This window comes from Glycine soja, chromosome 17 (genome assembly GCF_004193775.1).
Source record: "Glycine soja cultivar W05 chromosome 17, ASM419377v2, whole genome shotgun sequence".
Lineage (NCBI taxonomy): Eukaryota > Viridiplantae > Streptophyta > Magnoliopsida > Fabales > Fabaceae > Glycine > Glycine soja.
The window spans coordinates 12,288,834-12,313,077 of record NC_041018.1 but is presented as its reverse complement, the minus strand read 5'-3'; the positions used below and the strand labels follow the sequence as shown (position 1 = coordinate 12,313,077).

The 24,244-nt window shown below is 29.3% G+C and overlaps 2 protein-coding genes and 1 non-coding gene across 7 annotated transcripts; 2 read left to right on the top strand and 1 right to left on the bottom strand.

Moving 5' to 3' along the window:
- The first annotated feature begins 6,904 nt into the window (after nt 1-6,904).
- LOC114391779 (serine/threonine-protein kinase SAPK3-like) lies at nt 6,905-10,873 on the top strand. Of its 5 annotated transcripts, none has more exons than XM_028352729.1 (10): nt 6,905-7,042; nt 7,309-7,451; nt 8,303-8,377; nt 9,047-9,148; nt 9,274-9,327; nt 9,401-9,493; nt 9,624-9,716; nt 9,900-10,004; nt 10,099-10,197; nt 10,424-10,873. In XM_028352729.1, exons 2-10 carry the CDS (start codon nt 7,329-7,331, stop codon nt 10,688-10,690), a joined length of 1,011 nt encoding a protein of 336 aa, XP_028208530.1. In that variant the 5' UTR covers nt 6,905-7,042; nt 7,309-7,328; the 3' UTR covers nt 10,691-10,873. The 5 variants fall into 5 exon arrangements, with proteins under 5 accessions (XP_028208530.1, XP_028208531.1, XP_028208533.1 ...); XM_028352730.1 differs by having other exon boundaries at nt 6,908-7,042; nt 7,312-7,451; XM_028352732.1 differs by lacking the exon at nt 6,905-7,042 and adding an exon at nt 7,109-7,128 and having other exon boundaries at nt 7,312-7,451.
- A 951-nt stretch (nt 10,874-11,824) lies between these two features.
- TRNAW-CCA lies at nt 11,825-11,896 on the bottom strand. The gene has a single exon. It is a non-coding gene; the product is annotated as a tRNA-Trp (tRNA).
- A 3,122-nt stretch (nt 11,897-15,018) lies between these two features.
- Nucleotides 15,019-18,902, top strand: LOC114393299. The gene is made up of 5 exons (XM_028354583.1): nt 15,019-15,610; nt 16,469-16,570; nt 16,858-16,902; nt 17,306-17,443; nt 18,323-18,902. Exons 1-5 carry the CDS (start codon nt 15,104-15,106, stop codon nt 18,692-18,694), a joined length of 1,164 nt encoding a protein of 387 aa, XP_028210384.1. The 5' UTR covers nt 15,019-15,103; the 3' UTR covers nt 18,695-18,902.
- The last annotated feature ends 5,342 nt before the right edge of the window (nt 18,903-24,244 follow it).

Below are 24,244 nucleotides of genomic sequence, written 5' to 3'. Positions count from 1 at the left end.
CAAATAAATATTTAATAAATAATAATTTGTATAAAATTATTTATTAGTTTTACACGTAAAATTAAAATTGATTTTTATTTCAAATGATACAAAAGAAAATATACTTTTTTTATAACTTGTATATTTTTTTTTTAAGTTTTGAAAGATATTTTGTCTCACAAACACATTTACATTTAAATAGGACTCACAATACTAATCTGACCATAAAAAAAGCAAACACTTCAAATATAATTATAATTAATTTAAAGCCATCAAATTTTATAAGAATTATATATAAATATGTTTATAATATGATTTTAATAATTAGATATATAAATAGCTAAATGAGACTTATAATACATAAAACATAATTAACTTTCGTAATAATAATCAATAAAAAATCATATAAAAATATCATTCTTATTAGATCTATTAATTATATATATATATATATATATATATATATATATATATATATATATATATATATATATATATATATGGATAGATTATAATTAGTAGCAATATATATTATTAAAAAGATTAATATATAATCAAATGATATCATGTATTAATGTATTAACTAATATATTTTATTTTATTTGAAGTAACATATATTATTAATTGCTATATATTATTATGTACTAACTAATATAAATTATTTATACTCGAAGTAGTATATTTATTATTAATGATATTTTTTTCAAAAAAATATTATTACATCTATAAAAATAATTTTTTATCTCTCTTTTTATAGACCATTTTATTTTTGAAAAACACACTCAACAACCTTTTTATTATTAAACTAAAATAAAATAAGTCATGTACAAATGAAGAATACAAAATTTTGAACAAATTTTAGTTTACATATTTATTTTAATATTCTATCTGCCTCAACTAAAACTAGAACCACTTAATATTGTAACTATTCATTAACCGCTCTTCATTCTTTTATTTATACAGTTATAGCTCTTTTAAGCATCGAAATCATAAACTAACTATTGTTATTTTGAATGAACAATATCTTTTTTAAATTTAAGATTTCAAACTATTCAACTATTTTTTTTAGCTTTTTCTTAAATAAATCAACATTACTTAAATATTTTTATCATTTTATTTTTAAAATCCTAAACTATCTCACTACTTCCTTTAATTTTATTTTTATTCCAAAAAACATGAAATATGTTTTTTTAAAGAAATATAAAAGTTATTTTTCCAACAATAAAATAAATATACGATAATGTCTATATTTTTTTTCTTTTAATTTATATAAGATATAATACAATAAAAATATAAACACATAAACACCAGCTTGTATTTGGCTAGTGGATAATTAAAGCAATTTGAGGGAGATGGGAGCCGCTGGCCCCCTTATATCCGTCTCTGAAAATGATGATTAAAAGAAAAATTTAAAGATTTCAACATATTTTTTCTCCAAGGACATAATTCTTAAAACTTTTTTTTTCGTTAACTAATTCTTAAAAACATTAAGTTACAATTCCTGGGCTGATTAAAATGATATTAGTTTGATGGAGGTAAAATAATGAATTAATATAAATCCCACACCTTTTAACCCACAATTTTAATTTAAATATTTATTCCTGGCTGATTAAATATTTACTTGCTACTCTCACGGTCTTATTAGTTATTATGCTACAAATTACAAAACACAAGTAACACAGAACACAAGACCGAACATGTTCTGCCATTTGGACAGCACAATTTAGCAGTAGATGATTAGATATTAGTTGGTGGGGCCAGAAGTTTACAGCACAATTTTCTGGTTTATGAATTCTATATATATTCTCGACAGAATTAATGGGACAGGTTCATGCAACCTATCATAATCATGTCACGTCAAATGGGTCCCACGCACACAGTATCGAGAATGATCCTCCGCGTGTCACCTTGGCATCTCCTCTCCTTTCATCACTTATGCTGTAATGTCAGAGTCACTGTCTGTCTTTTTCTTGTAGTCTACTTTATTTTTTTACTAAAAATTCAAATAACATATCTTTATATAAATTAGAATTAGGATGACTAAAATACATTTATGTTTTTATTAAAAAGTCTAATATTTTTTTTTTGTTTTTAAAATGAATTAAAATGTTCTTTTCGAAATAATAACATTTTGAAATGACTATTTTGACTCACCTTAAAAATATAAAGAACTAAATTAAACTTAAAAAAAATAAAAGATTAAATTGAATATAATTGAAAACATAAAAAAATATTTTTGTCTAATTTCTTTGAATGAAAACATTTTTAACTATTGTTTTTTTTTAATAAAGGCGATTTTAGTTGCTTTTCTTTTACAAGAGTATTTTTAAGAACTTTTTTGTCAACCTTTTATCTTTTTAATCTATCACTTTCAATATTGTTATTTTTAATTTTAATTTTAGAAAATATCAATAATTAATTATAACATTGTGTTATAATATAATTTATATTTTAAAATATTTATTTTGTCACAACTTTTAGTTATAATATTATTTATATATTTCAAAATATTTATTTATTATAAATTTTAGTTATTTAAAACAAATATTTATTTAATGCAATGTAAAAATTAAATTAAAATACTAGTTTCTAATAAATCTCCTGTGCCATAAATATATTATTGAATTAATTTGTTTTTTTTTAAAAAAAAAACTATTCATTATATTTTTCATTTACAAAAATGTTTTAAGTATGATCTGTACTATTGACTGAAGGTTACATTTAATACTGATAGTAGAATTGCAGCACAGGGAGAGAAAGAGAGAGCGTGTTAAAGTTTTAAAAGAACATCAATGGTCAACCTCAACAATGAGGTCAAGCGGCTGAGAGAAGAAGTCAATGTCATCAAAAGATGCATAAAGGTTGTGGGACTTCGATTACTGGGTTGTTAGAATTAAGGAGGAACAATTGGACAAAATTTTTGAAGGACTTTGTCCGAACCAGAATAGCTTAACAATTGCACCCTCTCATTTTTTTAAAAATACACATAAATATTTTAAATATGTATATTTTGCTTGCCCTAATTTTGTATATTTGAATCTCTTATATTCTTAATTTTATCTGCCCTTTATCACTTGTTTACGTTGAGAACGTTCCCCCCATATTTAGGCTAATTATTTCTGATGATGTGCTTATTAGAGTTGTAATTTCTTTCCTTGAAATCTAAAAAAAGAAGAAAGGGTTAAGAATATTTTATAATTCTTTTTAAAAAACTATTCGTTTTAGTTTTTCATTTAAAAAAATGTTTTAAGTATGATCTCTATTCTCTAGTATTAACTGAAGGCTACATTTAATACTAGTAGTAGAATTGCAGCACAAAAAGAGAAAGAGAGGGCGTGCTAGAGTTTTGAAAGAACATCGATGGCCAACCTCAACAATGAGCTCAAGCGATTTAGAGAAGAAGTCAAAGTCATAAAAAATGCTTCAAGGTTGTGGAACTTCAATTACTGAAGGCGTTGAAGGAGGTTGTGGATGAAGTTGATCCCATTGACACTGAAATGAACCTTTCCACTAATCAAATAAACCCAAATTTTGTGGGTCACGAAGGTAACCAAAGAAACATCATCATATAATCTTCTTTTGGTAATCAAACAAACCCAAATTTTGTGGGCCATGAAAGTAATAACATCATTGCTCATTCCGCTAATCAAACAAACCCAAATCTTGTGTGTCATGAAGGTAACCAAAGAAGCATCATCATTTCTCTTTCTTCCACTGATAAAAAAACCCAAATCTTGTGGTTCATGAAGGGAACCGAAGCATTGTCATTGCTCCTCCTTCTTCTAATTAAAGAAACTCAAATTCTTTATATCAGGAAGGTAACCAAAGAAACTTTGGGGTTAGGGCTAATGCCAATCTTGGTGATGAAGGTAACTAGAGAAACATAATTCTTGAAGCTGGAAGTTCAAGTGAGGTATTGGATGAACTTTGCTGAACAGTAGGATGACTCCTTGCTTCTTAAAGAGGATCATGATTCTAGCTTGTATGAAAAAAGTCCATCACAATGATCAAGCCAATCTCAACAATATGGATATGCTAGTCAAATAGCAAAGTATAATGCAACTTGTGCCATCCAATATGGATATGCATGTCAATCAGGCGCAATCTCAAGAAGCTCAACGTAATGGTCAAGTGCAATGCAAAACCAGGGGCCTGGTCTTAAGCTGAACACGTGTAATTGATTATTATGTCTTTATATTTTGTTTTTCATTTAAACAAAATTGTTTTGTATTGGGAAAATATATTGAATGAAGTTGTTTCTAATATGTTTTGCATATTGCTCAATCAACAACCTCATGAAGCTCATCATAATGATGAAGACAACAATTTGGATATGCACGCATGTCAATCTGACGCAACCTCATGAACTTACCATAATGGTCAAGTGCAATGCAAAGCAGGGGCCTGGTCTCAAGCTGAACACGGGTAATTGATTATTATGCCTTCATACTTTTTCCATTTAATATAAATTGTTTTTGTATTGGGAAAATATATTAAATGAAGTTGTTTCTAATATGTTTTGTAGATTTTTCAATGATGGATTGCGAGAATTAAGGAGGAGCAATTAGACAAAAATTTCAAAGGACTTTGTCAAGGAGGAGATATTTCGCTTTAACACCCCCATCAATGTAAAGCATATAGCATGTGTTAACTTTTGGTGCTGGCGTGTTACTGCCACAAATATTTTTTGGAGAAATATGTGGTCACATTTTTTGAGAATTAGAGTGATGAAATAGGTGAGTACTAGAGCAAAAATAAAGGTGTTTGATTTTAGAGAAATGAAAAAAATAATTAAATAAATGAAGATAAGTGAGGAATAAAGTAAAAATAACTAGTGAATCTCACATTTTTTGTCTCGTTTACCTAACACTTAACTTTATATATATATATATATTCCTGTGCAAACAAAGGTTTAGAGTAACTTGATTTCTCATATCTCTTAATCTCTCTCTCTATATTAATTTTGATATAAATAAGATAAATATTTATTTTTATCATAAAAATAAATGTTTTAATATAAAATATTGAGGACCTAAGCAAATCACAATTGAACTGCAAACTACTTGATCAATCTAATTATATTTCAATGAGTTAGATTACATCATCAGGCTAGTTTGGGTTTATTTTGAGTGAACCAATTATTGCGTTGGGTGTCAGGTTAAGTTTTAAACTTGATTAACCCAACCTAATCCAACTCAATATACACAATTATTCTAATTGTATTAGTATGTTGTGTGCATAACTCCAGTCCACCTAATCAGATATCATTTTCATCTTTGTTGTTTAATTCATGTAACCCAATCTAAAATCCTAGAACATAACCTCAATCCACCTAGTCAGATATCATTTTCATCTTTGTTGTTTAATTCATGTAACCCAATCTAAAATCCTAGAATATTAGGATGTGTTTGTACAATTGGACTTGTATTTTAATTTAGACATACTTTAAAGCCTTTGATAACATGATTGATTTCTAATTGTGATTGAGTTAAAGTGGTTTATTTGCGAGTCATTCCAAACATTTTGCACAATGTACACTATCATTTTGATTGTGGTTTAATTGTGCATGATTATTATTTAGTTAGCTTTTGCATATTTGAATGCCTTTATTTTTAATGAGTTGAACTAATTAGGCATTTTTTTTATTTTTTAATTATATAAATATATTATGTTAGTTAATTGGCTCACCTATCTAACCCAAACTAACTAAATGAAGATGGAGTTGATAAACAAAAAACAATAAATCCATTTATGTTTTATTGGATTGGATCTTAAACTTGACCAAACTCAACTCAACCTAAAATATTTTTGTTCCTAAATTATATTATAATTAAATTTATAATAAATAATTATATTTGGATATATAAATTATATTTTTAAATTACAATGAACAATTTAAACTATAATATAAGATTATATTTCATTATTAATATTTATAAAAAATATTAAATTTAATTTAGAGATAAAAATACAATAATTTAATAAATTAATTATATCTATCATTATTTTCTATTTTCAAAGAAAATAAAAATAAAAAACAGACAAATCAAACGCCCCTTATCATATGCGGCAAACTCATCAAAGAAATAAAATCAGCCGCAAAGTCAAAGACACGCACGCAAAGGTGAAGAGGAAGACAATCTAAACTTGGCCATTCCATTTTACACAGCAGATCCTCATATGATAAAATAGGAGCCGCGTTAGTACTCGGAAATAACAACTTTGAGGAGTGCTATCAATCTATCATTATCCATGTAACATACTTTCTAATATTACTTTCTTAATTAAAATTTATTAAGAGAAGTGAAAAATAATTACACAGGTGATTAATATCCTCAAATAAAGGTTAAATTTTTCATATATTATTTGAATTTTAATCTTTGACCAAACTAATATTTTTTTTTATCAAACTTAACGTATTTTTCAGATAAATTCTAGATCTATTATGGATTTTTTTTCTTGATGAATTGGAAGGTTAAGATCATAAAAATATAATAAATTTTTGATAAATTTTAATTTAATAAAAAATTGCTTAAAAAAATAAATGAATTGTTGATGGAATAAAACTGAATTTAGTTTTCTTAAGCAATGTTTTAACATCGTAGATGAGAAAAAATGTGATTAAAAAAAGAAACTTAACTTGTTTGTTCTTTTATATAAGATAAAATTTATATTATCTCATCTATTAATTATTTTTGGACTAAAAAAAGAAAAAAATAATGACAATGATATTTTTAAAAAAATATATAAATTTACCAAAAATTTATCCCTATCAATTAAATTAATTATTTTTTTAAAATTTTGATAAATTAGATAATTAAATATTTAAATAATAAGAAAGTTAATACTTCTTTAACAACCTTGCATAACCGCACACTTACCACCTTCCTTTTTCTTTTCCTCTCTCTCTTCCCTTCTCATAAGCGGTTCTTATACACCATATGTCACTTCACTACTGTTTTAAAAATGTTCATATTCCGTTCTTCACTTTTGGACATGTATAAAAAAATACATTACACCTTTTGATGAGGTAGTAATTCTCTAGGAGAAAGAAAGAAAGAAGGTGAGCAACTGAACTCTGCAGCTCTCAGAACAACACTACTTTTCCTTGTCCAACGGGTCTCCTTTTATTCGCTCATGATTGATTATGTTCGTTTCTTTGAATTTTTCCTTGGCTTGCGTATGCCACTTTATATTAAATTAAATTAAATTAACTTGGCCCCCTTAAATTTTATTCCTTTAATATCTATCTATTTATATAGTATAAGTTGGGTTTACTTATTGGGATCCCCTCTTCTCTGTCATTAACTCTTTGAGAGGTTGGTGTAGTAGCTTTTTGGAGGGTTGACATGGAAGAACGGTATGAGCCATTGAAGGAGCTTGGTGCTGGGAATTTTGGTGTGGCAAGGTTGGCAAAAGACAAGAAAACTGGAGAGCTTGTTGCGGTCAAATACATAGAGAGGGGCAAAAAGGTAAACTTTTTTAGGCCAAAATTGTTTCAGTGGCCTGTGCCAAATTCAATTGCCTACTACTGACTAAATGCTGTTGTTGGTTCAGATATTTTCTTTGCATTGATTGTTTTGTTTTTTTGAGCGATCTGAATTTGGAAAATGAGCAGCCTTGTGCCTTCTTCTGCATATTTATGATATGATAGATACCTCTGGGCCATGCTTTTTTTTTTCTCCTTTCAGCTTTGTGTACTTTCAAAATCTTAAATTCAATGTTCAATGTTTCATAACATCAATATGAAATCAAAGTAGTTAAAGTACAATCGCAATGGATGGATTTTGGAGCTTTTTTTTTTCCTTCCTCCTTATATTTCTCAACTAGTCAACTCTCTAAATTTATGCTATATTCCATTAGTTGGTTGTTTCCATGAAAGTCTTGTTCTGTATCATCTCAAAGGAAATTCTACAATCATTAAGTAGCAACATATCGAGTCTTCAAAGGGCACTTTGTGTTCCTTGCGTGCAACTAGAACACCCATTTGTTTGTTTCTTCTTTTTAATTTCAAGTAAAAAAAAATTGAATGCTATAGTGCTCATGATGTCTTTTGCCACTCTTATCGAAATTTTGACTATCCTTTGAATCTGGATAACATTTTGTTCCTAAAGCTCATGAATGATGAATTTTAGCCTCTGAATTCATAAAATATAGAACTATTTTTGTTGTTCTCTCTATCAAGATTAAGTAACTTACCTCATTCTCAGCCAGAAGGGTATTATTAAGCTTAAAGGGCTGGCACAGGTTTTCTTTTGAAATAGTTTTGTCCAAAATCTTTCTGATCTGTGTGTTTCTTTGTGAGCTATGTTTGTGGTATCAGATTGATGAGAATGTTCAGAGGGAGATAATTAACCACCGATCTTTAAGGCATCCAAATATAATCAGGTTTAAAGAGGTAAGAGCTTGTTTTTCTTTCTCAAACTGCTCCTTACTATTTTTGAAGAGGAATTGGGGGCTTTTTGAGTTAGGCGTATGGTTATCTGCTTTATTTTTGTGCATGTAGCTCTTATGTTAAACTCTGCTTCGAATCTAACTTGTCTCATAAAATAGTTGATGGTGTAATTTGTAAATCCCTTTGCAATGAGTTTTCATTTTGACATAATGTGCATCAAGTTAAGTGGTGTGTTGCATTATTACTAAAAGTAAGGAGGACATAATCATTTGCAGTGAGACAGTTGCTGCTTACATAATTCACAAAAATTTATGTGACATATTTTCCGGCATTATTTCTTCAGCAAATCTTGCAATCCAAGATCACCGATTCGAAAATATCTGCAGAAATCATTTTGGCCAATACCTTCAAGGGAAACTAACAAAAAGTCAACAACCAAATCTTATCTCGTTAAACTCGTACCTTTAGAAAGGAACAAAAATGCTCAATTAGTATAATTCCCTTCTTTTAATGCTCTGATTTTTTATCTATCCTTTTGCAAGGGCTAGGATCAAATTTTACTCCTGTTAGTCAGGCTCAAGCATGACAATGATTTGTTCTATTCAGATTCAGAGCTTTTAGAGGTTACATTTACATACAGCAAAAATGCTGAATGAGATATCTTTTCCACAGGTGTTACTGACCCCTACACATTTAGCTATCGTCTTGGAGTATGCTTCAGGTGGTGAACTTTTTGAGAGGATTTGTACTGCTGGTCGATTTAGCGAAGATGAGGTGAGGTTGTAGAATCTATAGTGTGGTTGATCTATTATTTTTCCTTTCAAATAATCCGTATACAGAAATAAGGTATTTGTATTGAATTTTGAAATCACCAAGTGAACGAATTCCCTATATTGCAGGCAAGATATTTCTTCCAGCAGCTAATATCTGGGGTTAGCTACTGTCATTCAATGGTATGCTCTCATAATTCATTGTGTTCTTCATTACAAGCCCATGTCTTATATCATGTTATGTTTCTGATTTCAGGAAATTTGTCATAGAGATCTAAAATTGGAAAACACTCTCTTGGATGGAAATCCATCTCCTCGGCTTAAAATTTGTGACTTTGGTTATTCCAAGGTTAGTAGCATTCACCACCTAAATGAGCCTTTTTGGAGATATATCATATACCTTACATTATATCCAGTCCTCACATATGTTTCATATAATTTTTGTTGACTGTCCTATTTAATTTAACATGTAATTGCAGTCTGCTCTACTGCACTCTCAACCTAAATCAACAGTTGGAACTCCTGCATACATTGCTCCGGAGGTTCTGTCGCGAAAGGAGTATGATGGAAAGGTATTGAGAGTTTCTCTGTTATTTCCCTGAGGGTCATGAATATCATGTCAAACCACAATCTATGGCAATTGGCAGCCATGGTTTGACAATTGGAACTCATTCCCACTTCCATTAAGAGTTCATCATATGATCCCAAATGCTCAATTTCTTACACAAATTGGTTTTTTTTTTATTTTTTTGTAGATTTCAGATGTTTGGTCCTGTGGAGTGACTCTTTATGTCATGTTAGTTGGTGCATACCCATTTGAAGATCCAGAAGATCCTAGAAATTTCAGAAAGACTATTGGGGTGAGCTCTTGTTAGTCGTTTACCTTCAAAGTTTCTTTATGATTAATCTTCTTTCTATAGAAGGAAACTTAAACTCTGATTCTCTGGTTTGTAGAGAATAATCGGTATTCAGTACTCCATACCCGACTATGTTCGTGTTTCTTCTGACTGTAGGAATCTTCTCTCTCGCATCTTTGTTGCTGATCCTGCCAAGGTATGTATCTTCAATTCTACAAAATCATACATTACATGCACTATAGTCATACAACCTGTACTATTAGAATTACAAAATTTCATTGTAATGAACCTTAGATATACACATATCTCACATTAAATGGAAACAATATGGATTTGTTTCAAAGCAACTCACGTTGATTTAGTTCTTGTATAATGAGAATCTCCCCATTTTCCAAACTAACTATTTCTGATCCTTGTTGAAGAGGATCACCATCCCAGAGATAAAACAGTATCCTTGGTTTCTGAAGAATATGCCTAAAGAGATCATCGAAGCTGAAAGAAAAGGATTCGAGGAAACAACCAAAGACCAACCAAACCAGAAGGTGGAGGAAATCATGAGGATAATTCAAGCGGCAAGGATACCAGGACAAGGATCCAAAGCTGGAGAAGGTGGACAAGCTGGCACTGGATCATTAGATATTGAGGATGATGAGGAAATTGATGTTAGTGGTGACTATGAACAAGTGTGATCGAGAACTTGATTAGTTGATATGGCTAGATTGTCTATAAGACATAGTCAGCATTATTAACATCTATCACAGTGTGCAACACTGGTGTTCTAAAGATACTTGTTATACCAGGCTTGAAATAGGATTTTGTGTTTATTTAAATGAATAATATTAAGAAAAGGCTGCTATTTCAGTTTCAGTAAATCATTGGTGTTGTTCCTAGTTTACTAGCTATTCCAAATTTTAATACTTTGTATAAAAAGAGTATTTGATATTTTCACACAAATACTTTTTGAGAATAATTATTAAATCATTCTTACACTTCATTTTATTTGAAGGACTTACACTTCATTTTATTACGTGGGACTTGAGCTTATAAACATTATTCTTAACAATTATTTTGTTCTTATCATTGATCAATGTAGAACTTTGAACTTTTTCATATACATTCTTTCACACCTAATACTATTAGGCTTTGTACATGAATAATATAGTAGGTGTTCCATTAATTGATTTAGGATAATTTTTATATTATTTAAAAATATTGGTTTGGGTCTAACTCAATCCAATAAAATTAATTTATGAGATAAGGTTTGTAACTCACCTGTAAGTACTATTTTGGGCTTGTCATTAGTTGGGACTTGAATTTTTTTCATGTATATTTCCTCACACCCAACATTCCTATGCTTAGTGCATGATAGTTGGTTTGTAACCAACCTATAATTAATATTTTGGACTTGTTAATAATTGAAACTTAGAATTTTTTCCAAATATATTTCCTCGTGCCCAACATTATTATGCTTAGTGCATGATAATTTGTCCTTTTGAATATGAATTTAATTGAATTAAATTGCTATTATAATTTTTTTATATTATCATTTAATTATAAATGATTCTTATGTTAAGTATAAAATCTTTAAGTTAACAATATATTAAAATTAAATCCAACGAATATATATAGAGTTTATTTGGTTATATGCTTATTCACGAACTACTCAAGTTCACTTTCTGTATTTAAGGAAAAGCCATTTTATATAAAAATTCAGATTTTCACTTCTTTTTGCACTAAGTTTAGGAATTTTTGAACCTGCACTAAGTTGACTTTTGTGGACTGCTGACATATTTTAGAAAAAATATAAAACAAAATTAGGAAATTGAACCCGACGTGAATCGAACACGCAACCTTCTGATCTGGAGTCAGACGCGCTACCATTGCGCCACGGATCCGAATTTGACAATAATCATTATATTTAGTATAATAAATATTAAAATACCCAGTCAACTGCGCGAACCGTTTCATTTTTTTCAACACTCGTTGATCAATTCGATCTGAATCCATCTTTATAAAACGTTCTAAGCAACTTGTTAATTTGGAAAACGAACACAAATGATTTTTTTTTTTTTGGGGTGAATGAACACAAATGAATAAAGTATACATGAAATCAATATTTTAGCCCTGTAGTTCGACGAAGTGAATATTAATAGTCAATAATTTTTTCATTTAGCATTAGAGAAATTCTATTAATTATATATTTTTGATTTGATATACTAAGTTTATAGTCATTTAATTTTTATTTTTCATTTGCAAATGCTATTTTATGTATTTTCTAAATCAAGCACGTACTTTTAAAAAAATAAAGCAACTTATTTTGTTGTGTGCTTATAATCAGGGACAGATGCACAGCCTGCAGCCAGAGACTTAAAAACCCTTCCTTCAAACTTCTCTAAATAGTTTATAAAATATTTAATTTTAAAAAAATTATTAATAATATATATAATAACAATTGATAATAATATACTACTTATAGTAAAAATAAAATTAAATAATATACTAGTTAGTATATAATAATATATATTAGTTAATAATATATATTACTTCTAGTTAAAATAAAATAATATATTTTTTAATAAATCTGATAATTAATTCCACTGATAATATATTAATCTTTTTAATACTGAAAATACTAATTTTTTAATAATACATATTGTCACCGATTGTAATCTAACTCAAAGATATATATATATATATATATATATATATATATATATATATATATATATATATATATATTAATAAATTTTATTTTTATATAATTTTCCATCAATTGTTATGATTTAGGCTAATTATGTTTTGTGTATTGTTATAAGTTTTATTTATCAATTTATAAATCTAGTTATTAACATTATATTATAAACATAAATATGTTATATATAATTCCTATAAAATATGATGACTTTTGTTATTATTGTATTTGATGTGTTTGTTTTTTTTTTTATTTATTATTGTGAGACTATTATTGTGAGTGTTGTTTGATTGTTATTGTGTTTGCGAGGAAAAAATCTTTTAAAACTTGAAAAATTATATTACATGTATTTCTTTTTTTATAGTTTGAAATAAAAAATAATTTTAACTTTACCTATAAAACTAATAAATAATTTTATAAAAAATATTATTTATTAAATATTTATTTTTTGGAACTTAGATATTTAAATAGTTAAAGTAAACAAAAAATATCCAGCTCCCATTTTAATGATTTCTTGGATCCGTGATTGTTTATAATGTCAAATAATACTCGTATGGGTATTATTATATTATAAGAAATAATTCATCAAGGTTTTAAACAAATGAAAGAATCGATATATTATTTAAGTATTGTAATAATCAATATCAATTATAGTTATTTTATGCTTTATATTTCATTTGCTTGTTGATTATATTTCAATAAAGGCATTACTAAATACTCTAAATTTTCTGCGTGTTCAAAAATTACATTATTCCCCCAAATTTATGACACGTACAATACTACAACGTACGCATGTACAAGTCAATATCTAATTTATAATGAAACACAATAACATCACATCAAATTTTTAGATGTGTCATTTTCTCATTTCTTGCCTAATCTATCTTTAATGCATTAATAACTTTTCTTTTAGACTTTTCCTCTCTTTGCCTAACTTCTTCCTTATCCTACGCTCTTTTTTGGTTCAAGAATTTATGATGGTACTGAAAGTGAAACTTTTTTCTTTTAATAATTATTTTTGATCATTTATTAGTAAAAGTCACAATTTCCATGCCAAACAGATGGTGAACACAATTGATTATTCTTGATATATGAGTTTGATTTTTTTTTTTATTATTGTTGTGAATGAAAGGCGGTGATTGAGATATTTATATTAATTTATGCATCTTATCTAATCAATCAAATTAGATCTCTTAATAAAATTTAAAAGATTATGAGTTTGATTTAAAATAAATAAATAAATAATATGAAGGTCACATATTTTTGTCCTTTTTAATACAAATATAATAATATCTTTATTCTTTATTATAAGGTTCAATTAATTAATTTATCAATATAAAAAAAAATTGGTTGAGATAGTTGAGAGCAATATTGAATTTATCACAAATTAGTATTTTTTCTCTCTCTCAAAAATACCCCTTCAACAAAACTTTAAAACATTAGCAGGTTTGTGTTTCTCTCTATATGTTATTCTAGAGTTGACTTTAGTCAAAAATGCATATTTAAAAAAATAATTAGTACATGAATATTTTAGATTAAATTTATACTTTAAAATAAGGACTAAGTAACACTTTTAATTTATACTTTAAAATAAGGACTATAAGATCAGTATTATATTCCCTCCATTTATTTATTTAAAAAATGGTTTTGTTTATTAATTCATTTAGAAATTTAAACAATATATAATCATCTTTCTAATTATTCCATTATTTTCACTCAGTGTTTAAATATTTAATACGTTTATGATAAATGAAAGAAAAATTACAGTAGAGGTTATATATATAAAGAAGTTGAAAAATAATATAAATGGTGATATTACTAATTTATTATTATTTCATTAGTTCATAACATCAGCCTGTTATGAATCAATCATTTTCCAAAATAAAGTTAAATTTTTGGAAACCTACGGTTTTCTTTTTTTGTACTATTTTTCTTCTTAAAAAAATGCTGTTAGCTAGATGTTTGGACAGTACATGCCAATATTTTTCTATTAGCGGGAATTCGTATTTTAATTCAGCACGTAACGTTACTATACACTTACTAGAAACTAGTCTCCATCTCCTATTTCACTCATCTCATTCACTTCCATTTCGGTCGTGATCTGAAACCCCAAGTTACAAAGTCAAATTCTTTGGAATCAATTAAAAGTTTTTGGTATTAAACTTGATTTCTTTATGTAAAATATCGATTCGAGCCGGAAAAAAAAACCACGTGGGTGCAAGGATAAAACTTACTTGTAAGATTATTGAATGAAGATTCATCATCTACAAAATTATTAAATATTCTGTTGCTAATAATATGGTAAACAAAAATTTCTTTGGACTCATAAACAATTTACCATCATTCTCAATGCCACACACGTTCGCTTTCTAGCTACTTTCATTTGCATTACGACAGAGGGCAATGTTCCATGCAACGAATTCGGCTTGCGCCACCCTTTTTAATTTCTGACATGCACAGTCAACACCCACACTTATTACTATATTTTCATCTTCACTTACCATTACACGATTCCATTTTCTGGGTGGTGTCCTTCTTCTTCTTCTTTCCAAATCCTCAAATGGGCCGCAAGAAAAACGAACCAAAACGCACCGTTTGCAGCATCCCTCTGATCTTCCTCTCTGCGTTTCTCGTTTCCTGTGGTTTGATCTACGCCTTGGTAGTGCTAAGAGCTCCGCTTTCAGAGTCAGAGTTGTTGCCACTGGTCGAAGACAGTAAAGCGTGTTGCAGAGGAGTAGAAAATTTGGAGCTTTGGGGTGACGTTGTGAAGTGGGGTTCTGACTTCAAACTCAACACTTCCCAAGAGTGCTGCAACGCGTGCAAGTCCACGTGCACCGTCAACGATAATGGACCTTGTTTGTGCGACACGTGGGTCTTCTGTGCCAACCCTCACAATTGCGGATCTAAGTTTGGTGAGGTGAGAATGTTACTTCAAGATATATGGTTTGTTAATTGTGTCAATTAATTACTATACACAACTAATATTGACAAGAAGATTTACAGTCACACACAAGTTTCTTGCTTCTGGGAGTGTGGTGAAATGAAAATGTTTATAGTTGCTGAGTTCCGGATACGTAACTGTAATTTTATATAGTACTTCTTTTTTGTGCTCAAGAGTTTGACTTCTGAAAAATAGATATTAATGTCCAAAAAATTGTGCTGTCTAGTGTTTGAGATGTAGACTATGTAATCAGTAATCCTGAGGGCATGCACTCACATCACGTTACTGTTAAAAGAAGACTTGAACCAAAAGAAGTTTTTTTTTCAAAATACACTTATGAGAGAGCTTCGAAAGATTGATAAAATGATCAACCAACTAAAATTTTAAAAGTGCAGCTTTAATTTTAAACCCAAAACTAGAGACAGTAATAGATCGACATCGAAATTTATAAGATAAGGGTTAGATAGAGCTTTCGCAACAGCTTTTATACTAGTTCAGGCTTGCATGTTGATGATTATCAAAGTTATTATCATCACATATAGACGAAGTTAGAAAACTTGGCTAACGCCTATCACGTCTCTTACGTTACACTCTCAACTTGAACAGTGTAAATTTTCTAAGTAAAATGCTTTTGCCTTGTTAGTGTCTGCCAGAATATGTAAATTGAAACAACTAATAAGATTATAGAATATTGTTGATTAAACTTGATTATTATGCAGGAAAGACTTCATTTTCAGTCTGGACTATTGTTCTAGTTTTTTCTTTTCTTTTGTTTTTGAAAGCATAAAATTAACCTGAGCTTTGAAGTCACTGTATTAAACTTAATTATTTCAGTGCTGGCTGAAGAAACAAAAGGACAGTTTAGCCCCTGAACAGATAAACGCAGAAGGGGAAGTAGTTAGTTGGACTTCTGGTCTCATCTTTGGAAAAGGAGAGGTAAGAGAGGTTTGGTGTATTTAAACACCAATAGGGGTGCATATTTTTTTTAAAAAAATTAATGTTTCTAAATGTTACACATTGAGTAATGGGAAGAGTCTAAAATATCTAACTAGAAAAGCAACTTTGGCATTAGCTGTGTCTTCTGATTAAATGGAATTCATCTTGGGCAGATTACCTATGTTGTGAAATTTTCTTACTAGTTTCTTTATGATATGCTTTTCATTACCAATTTAGGGTGTGTTATCTTATTTTTCAATATCATTTGTAATTAATCTCTTCTTCAGGGAATTATTGGGCTGGAAACTGAATTCGGAACTCTTCGTGTAAAAGTAAGTGCCCATGCTTTGACACAACACCAATGATTTATTGTGCATGTTAATAAGTTTGGAATTGATATATCTGAAGGTGCACATGGACACACTTCAATTCTTAAAGCAACTAGAAAATTTGCCAATGGACTGGTCTGGTTGCAATCTGCATCTGGGTTTGAGCTTCCATGAATATTTGTGGTGATTGCCTTTGCCAATATATGTAACAATTCAATGACTAGGAAACTACTGAATACTCTTGGTTTCTGTGAAGTGCTTAACCAATAATTACTCCTGCTAAAACAAATGCAACTTCTACCACATTGCTATTCTTTGTACTACACTACTATACTACTCATTTTGGTTCTGGATGGTTTTTTATTCAGATGTCAAGCTAATTCTGAAAATTGTTAATTTGGTGAAGCTCTTCCCTGACTGTGCACCGCACTCTGTTGCCTACATTCTGGAATTGTTGCAATTGCAACTTTGTGTTGGCTGCCAATTTTTCCGAGCAGAGAGCATAGGTCAATCATGGGATTCAAAAGGAAACCACCTTAAAAATGTAAGATTGGTTTTTTCCTAAGTGAAAGTGATGCATGATTGGATGTACAGACATTCCACATTTGTATCCAAACCACTCTGCAATTATTCATTCGAATTATTATGTTATGTAACAGCTTTAGTTACTTAATATTCTGTAATTATTTCAGTCTGATTGTCACTGTTAGTTATTTATCTCCATCATGACATTAATTTTTGGGGGGCCTATATATTCTGTTTAGGAGACTATATATGTTTCTTGTTTTAATCCCTGAATTTTTTTATCCTTCCAAAATGGTAAAACTGTTATGAGTCTCACATTGAGGGTGTACTTAAGTTATGAGGTTCTCTTTCTTTTGAGTTGAGTTCTCTTCTTATACTTGAGTCAATTTTTTTTTGTTTTCATTGAGAGTTGGGCTATGAAAAGGGTTACTTATAGACTGGATTAAGATGCAATATACCGTATATTAATAGGTGAGTGAAGCCGTCAAAGGAAAAAAGAATACCATTGGGTCAATGTGGATAGTGTGAAGTCGACATGGACTTTAACTCTTAAAAGAGGTGACAATATTATGTGTCTCACATTGAATTTATATGTGTAATACTTAAGCCATCAGACTCTCCTACATGTGAACTAGTCTTTTGAATTGGACTCTTCTCCTATGCTTACATAACGAAAACCTATAGTTTCTTTTCAGTTTTCAGTTTCATACGTAAATGTTAGAAATCACACTATTGACTATGCACTTTTACTTTGTATTTATAGATATTATCCTTATTCTTGTGTCTAAAGACCTAAACAGAAATATACATTTGATATTAAAGGACTATCGAATTTCTATCGATGTCATGTGCATGTTTTTAGAGTTCAATGATGGCAAATGAATCCTCATATTTTCAGGCTGCTTTTGGTCCCCCTTTTGCATTGATTCAAGGAACGTTGGAAGCCCAAGGGGGTGAAGGAACCATATTCAAGAAAATTCCCATTGAAGATTGCCCCACTATAAGAAGGGGTTCAGTTGCTTGGGTTGGTTCTGGTCCAGAATTCTTTATAAGCCTTGCCAACCATTGGGAATGGAAAAAGGAATTCACTGTCTTCGGTTCTGTTCTTCCAGAAGATATGCACATTGCTGAGAAAATTTCTACACTCCCCACAAAATCTGATGTTTGGAAAAATGTCAACGTGACCCTTTTGAAAAAACCCGTTCCTTTGATGTTGCGGAGAATCGATAAAGGCCATGAAAATTTTAATACCAAAGCAAATTCAGCTTGAAACAATTCTTTGGTTTCAAGGTTTTATAGGAATATTGTTATGCTTTAACCAAAGACGATGATTTTTCTGTCTCCCACTTAGATGCATGTTTGCTAATTTACTCACTGTAACTTGTGGGAAAGGATTCACCGAAAGGGAATGCAGAAGTTACTTCCATGCAAAGTTAAAATGCAAAAAAACTAATATTCTACTTCTAACTTATTCTACACATAGTTGACTTCTCAATATAAAAACTTATTTAATGTTAAATATATTACTATTACTATTAATTGCAGCAATTTTATCACAAGTACACTATTAGTAATATTCAATTGTGAAGACTTATTTTTTTAATCACCTTGCGCCTTTTGGTTCCATAATAAAACATGAGATATTTTTGTAAGTTTCGATTTCTTGAATTGACTATAAAATTAATTTTTAATTCAGAATTTAGTTACATTTAAACTCTTCATCTCTTCTTCTTAAGAATGTATTATGTATTTATGTTGGAATCAAATTTAAGTTTTTCCTCACAAATTCAATGTGTATGACTAACTAAATTACATCAATTAGGTACTCTGAAGACTTTTTTGGTGACTTTGTTTTCAAAAACACGATTATTATTGGCTTGTTTTTGCTTAATTTGGCTCCGAAGTCAAGCCTGTGTTTATTTATAAAATTCAGCGTTTGCAACTGTTGTTTTGCAAATTTCTTATGGAAGATTGATGATTAATTGTGTCTAAAATAGCTAAATAAGGTATTACTAATTAGTGATCCGTAATCTGAAACGCTGTAATGATAGACCTGAGACTATTATTCATGGTTTAGAGGGACTGTCCACTAACTACCCTTTTCTGGCGTCATTTGGTTGATCTTGATAAGTTGGTGCTTTTCTTGTTTGGGAATCTTCTTCATTAGGTCCAAACAAATCTCTTTATGGGGAGATAGAAGCAGTGACAATGGAACGTGGTTTAATTTGGGCCAATACTATATGTAACTTTTGTGGAATTGGAGGAATAAACAATTTTTTTATGAGGATTTCATTAGGCCTTCTCATCCTTGGATGGCTGTTCTTCACCATCTTAAGCGTGGCAGCAAGTTCCATCAAATGTTAGGATGTAATAGGATCCAACAACTTTGACCTTGCATTTAAGGTGGTCTCTTCCGTTAAAATTGCACGTAATAAAATTGTTTCACCATCAAAATGCAGCAGCTCCTCCGAAGATATAAATCTTTAGTGTTGTCTTTCCGTTAAAATTGCACGTAATAAAAGTTTATATTAATAAGGCCAACATAGATTATTAAAATAAAATTCTTATTTTAATTGGAAAACAATACTATCATCATTCCTTTTTATAATAAGACTAATTTATAATATTGACAAACATTTAGAATACTTTAGTGATCATAGTCATGAATGAACATATATTTAACTAGGATTACTAAGCTCTGATCATAACTTTAAAAGCAATGCTTGAAGCCTTCAACGCATAGAATACTTCCAGCCTTAGAACACTTTCCAAATGATGGAATTAATGTGTATAGGGATCATATTATGTCCATCATAAAAACTAATTCATCCTTTTCAGGATGTAGATAAGCCCTTATCATATAACAACGTATCTCTTATCATTAAAAGAGAAAATGATAAGACTGTGACTTCGTTTAGAGATATGGGTGAGAAAATATAGGGCCACTTTATCTTGATTTTAAAATTCATAATCAAGTTTAACCTGATTTTAAATTATTGGCTTCTCTAAGTTATTGGGGCTAACCTTGGCCTTTTGTCGCAAAACTATGAAGGTGTGCTTTAAGGTCTAAACCTCTCATTAACCCATGGATTCCGAAAATTGGTTCTCTGGTGGTGGAACACAACTTCGGGCGACAACTAACAACATTTGTGGTTTTAGAGGGCAAAGTTTGTTGAAAAAAATCATACTTTTTCGTACAATAGAAGATGAAAAGTTATGATCATCCATATCCACATAAAGCTACCAAAGAAAATTTTTCACATAGAAATTAATAAAATGTGTTGATGTCCTCCCTAATATGGGATGCTTGCAGTAACCTAGTGTTAACTCGTTGACAAATGTATCAATTTGTCAGAAGTAGAAAAGTTAAAATAAAAGTTCGAGTGTCGAATCCATATGGATTTTTTTGTACTTTAGTCGATAAATATCCAATCTGTAAGCAAGAGATAAAGAATTGCAATAATTTGAAATTAAAAGACAAGAACAATAAAATAAATAGGATTAAATGCAAATAATAACTTCAGAACATAAGCTTGTGAATCAATCATTTTTCCCTATGAGAGATGTTCAGGCTTTAGGTGTATTTAATAGAGAGCTCTGAATCTCGATGTGTCTTTGTCCTTTACTTTCTACTCCTTTTATTGGCTTAAGGTAGCTTAAAATTCACACGAACTCACGGGCTGAGCGCACTAATCTTTGGGCTTAGCGAGACTGTCATGCACTTAGCACGGGATTTTGTCCTAAGCGCGCCTTTGAATTTCTTCACGCTAAGCTTGCCCGCTAAGCGAGGATGTGCAATGAGACTAGTCTGTGCGTTAAGTGAGTTGTCCCTTTAAATTTTTTTCAAAACTTTTTCTTTACGTTTAGCATCAATTTTTTTCAAAACACTTGAAATTATCTTCTTTTGAATCCTGCTGGTCACAAAATGTAATGATATTAAATTCTTCATTATTTCATTAAATACAATACTAAAGAAAAAATTATAATCATTCTTAGTTAAAATTGACTATAAATTAAATTCAAATTTCACAATTATCACCTAGTTCACTCATTCTTGATCTTGCTTCAATGCATATAAGTGAATTTCTCCTTGATGATATGTTTATTGTTGATATTCCTCAAATTATTTTTTTTAGGTGAACCCACGGTATTTTCCACTCTAGAGTAAACTATGCCATATTTATTTTTCAACAAGTCTTATCCTTATTCCTTTTGACCTTAAATCCATCATCATCATCAATCATGCTAAGATCATCCATGGCCATACTAGCATTGTAACTACTTATAATTTCACTAAGAATTGGTGCCAATAAATATCCATTTTGCAACAAGATTATGTAATCATAGAATGTCATGCTCTTGGTATTTGCTTCAAATTATACAACACCAGCCTAAGTGTGTAGTCATATGTTATGTTGCACCTAAATCCATTATCCAAATATCATTGACTTGTTTTACGCCTTTAGAACCAACTGTTGCTCCATTATAAAATATTTATCCATCGTTTGAGGTACTGGCAACACATCATTAAAGTTACTTCAAGAATCTTCTAAGCATTCTTATTTGTGTCAACAATGTTTCTTCAATTGTGTTCTCATGCCACAATTGTAGCATTGAAATTCTTTCTTTTGAGGTTTTGATATTTCGTGGTTAACTCCTACTAGAGCTACCGTTGATCTACCACTAATCATCATTCAAGTTTTTGCTTGCTTTAAAATTCCTAACATATCTTCCTCATCCTTTTGCATTTTTTTTAATTCAAGGTGGAGTTTTATTTAAATAATAAGTATAAAAGTATGAAAATGTATATAAATTAAGTGTTAATATGTAAAAAAATCACGATTAGAAAAATAATTATTCAAATAAATAAAAATTGTTGATATAGAACATAAAAAAAAGAAGAAAAAAACCAAAAAAGTAGCTAGTATAATAATAACTAAATAAATTTAAATAGATAATTAAGAAAAGCGACATAATGCATAAATATAAAAATGGAAGCAAATTAATCTTATAATATGCTTCATATAATATCCTCTTTTCAAATGAATAAAAAAATACATTAATTATTAAAACAGCATTAAATTAATACGAATTGAATAACAAAAGAAAATATAACGATACACGCAAAAGATATTTCTATTTGCAATAGCATGTTGATTAATTTTCAAAAAAGGTTAAAGATCAACATATTCCATATAAATGTCTCTCTGTAATGTTGAATTATTATTTTTTATCTAAGGAAAAGAAAAACACATCTCTAAATACAAAGAAAAAACAATTATATATACAATCTTAGAATCACACACATTGTCATTCAGCTCGTTATGAACCAAAACTTCAGAGATTTTATTTACTATGAGATTCACCATACCAACTTTGTCTAAAATCGTTTTTTGTCTTATATAATTTTTTAATACAAATTATTAGGTGATTCTATAGTACCACTTAAGTTCATGATTCTGACAAATTTTAATGTAATACATAATCAAGTGTTATAAATTATTTTTTAAATTAAAAAAATTTGAATGTGTCATATGAGAGATTTGTCAAGATTATAGATAGATAATGGTCTAAAATTATCCCTTTTCATACGATTAGTTATGGTATGAATCAAAATATCCCTTGATCGAAAGTTATAAACTAATCTTTCAATCATTAGGATTCATTTAAGGAGTTGATTTCTTCTAATAAATATTTTTTTATACACATAAGCAAGAGATTAAACTCATGACCATATACTTAAGTGATAATATTATCTACCAATGTACATGTTATACCATATTGGTACACTACTAGCTATATTTAGAGTACAAACCTAACGATCTATTATCCTCATTAATACTTTCAATATTAATAGCCTTTTTTTACATATTCAAGTCAACATAACCAATTTTTTATCTTATTGTATATAATCATTTTGTATCTTTATATGGTTACACGTACGTACAAGCATACCATAAAAAATATCTGGACAGGTAAGACCATTTAAATTTATTATGTAGGGTATTTGATGCAAATTAACACAGAATTCCACTGGATTGCAAGTTCATGAATATCCCAATTATTTAAGAGAAATAATGCAAATCTATTGGTCTCTGATGACAGTCAATATGATTCACTTGTTGAATTGGCAAACAATGAGCATCGAGCACTTAGGTTATTATGTTCACTCCAGAACAATCTACCAGTTTGCTGTTTCTGCTTCCAAACTCATTCAAAGATCAGTAAGGTGGACAACCTACCCCACCTCCAATAAATTCTCTCCTATAGCAGAATAGCTGAATATCCTACACAAATGGTAAAATTTTCTCTCCCATAAGATGGATTTCTGACACTTCATGCAAAAGAATCCTGGGTTTCAGAGTCCATCCTCTTTGTATATGCGGTGGTGCGTTCCTGAACGTGTTCCATATATGTGTGAAACAGTAAATAATTTCATCCAGAAAAAGCGTCCACTGAAACACATTTGTCACACTTGAAGTGTAAAAAATTAATTGATTATTTTTTTTAAGATTTCCTGAACAAATTAAAAAAAAATTATTTCTCTAAAATAGTTTGAACTAAATATGTAGTTAATTAAATTCTAAAAAAATTAATTTGATGTCTAATTATGCATTGAAAAAAATAAAAAAATTGAAGCATTTTACATGTATTTTTTTGTTTTAAATCACGTATATTTTCTACTGAAGATAATCATGTTCAAGTTAGATAAAATTATTATACATGACAAAACTTTTTATTCAAGTACTTAACAGGTTGCCTGTAATTTGGAGTTGAACTGTGACATTTGATTTAATTAGAATAAGGGACATCCTTTGGT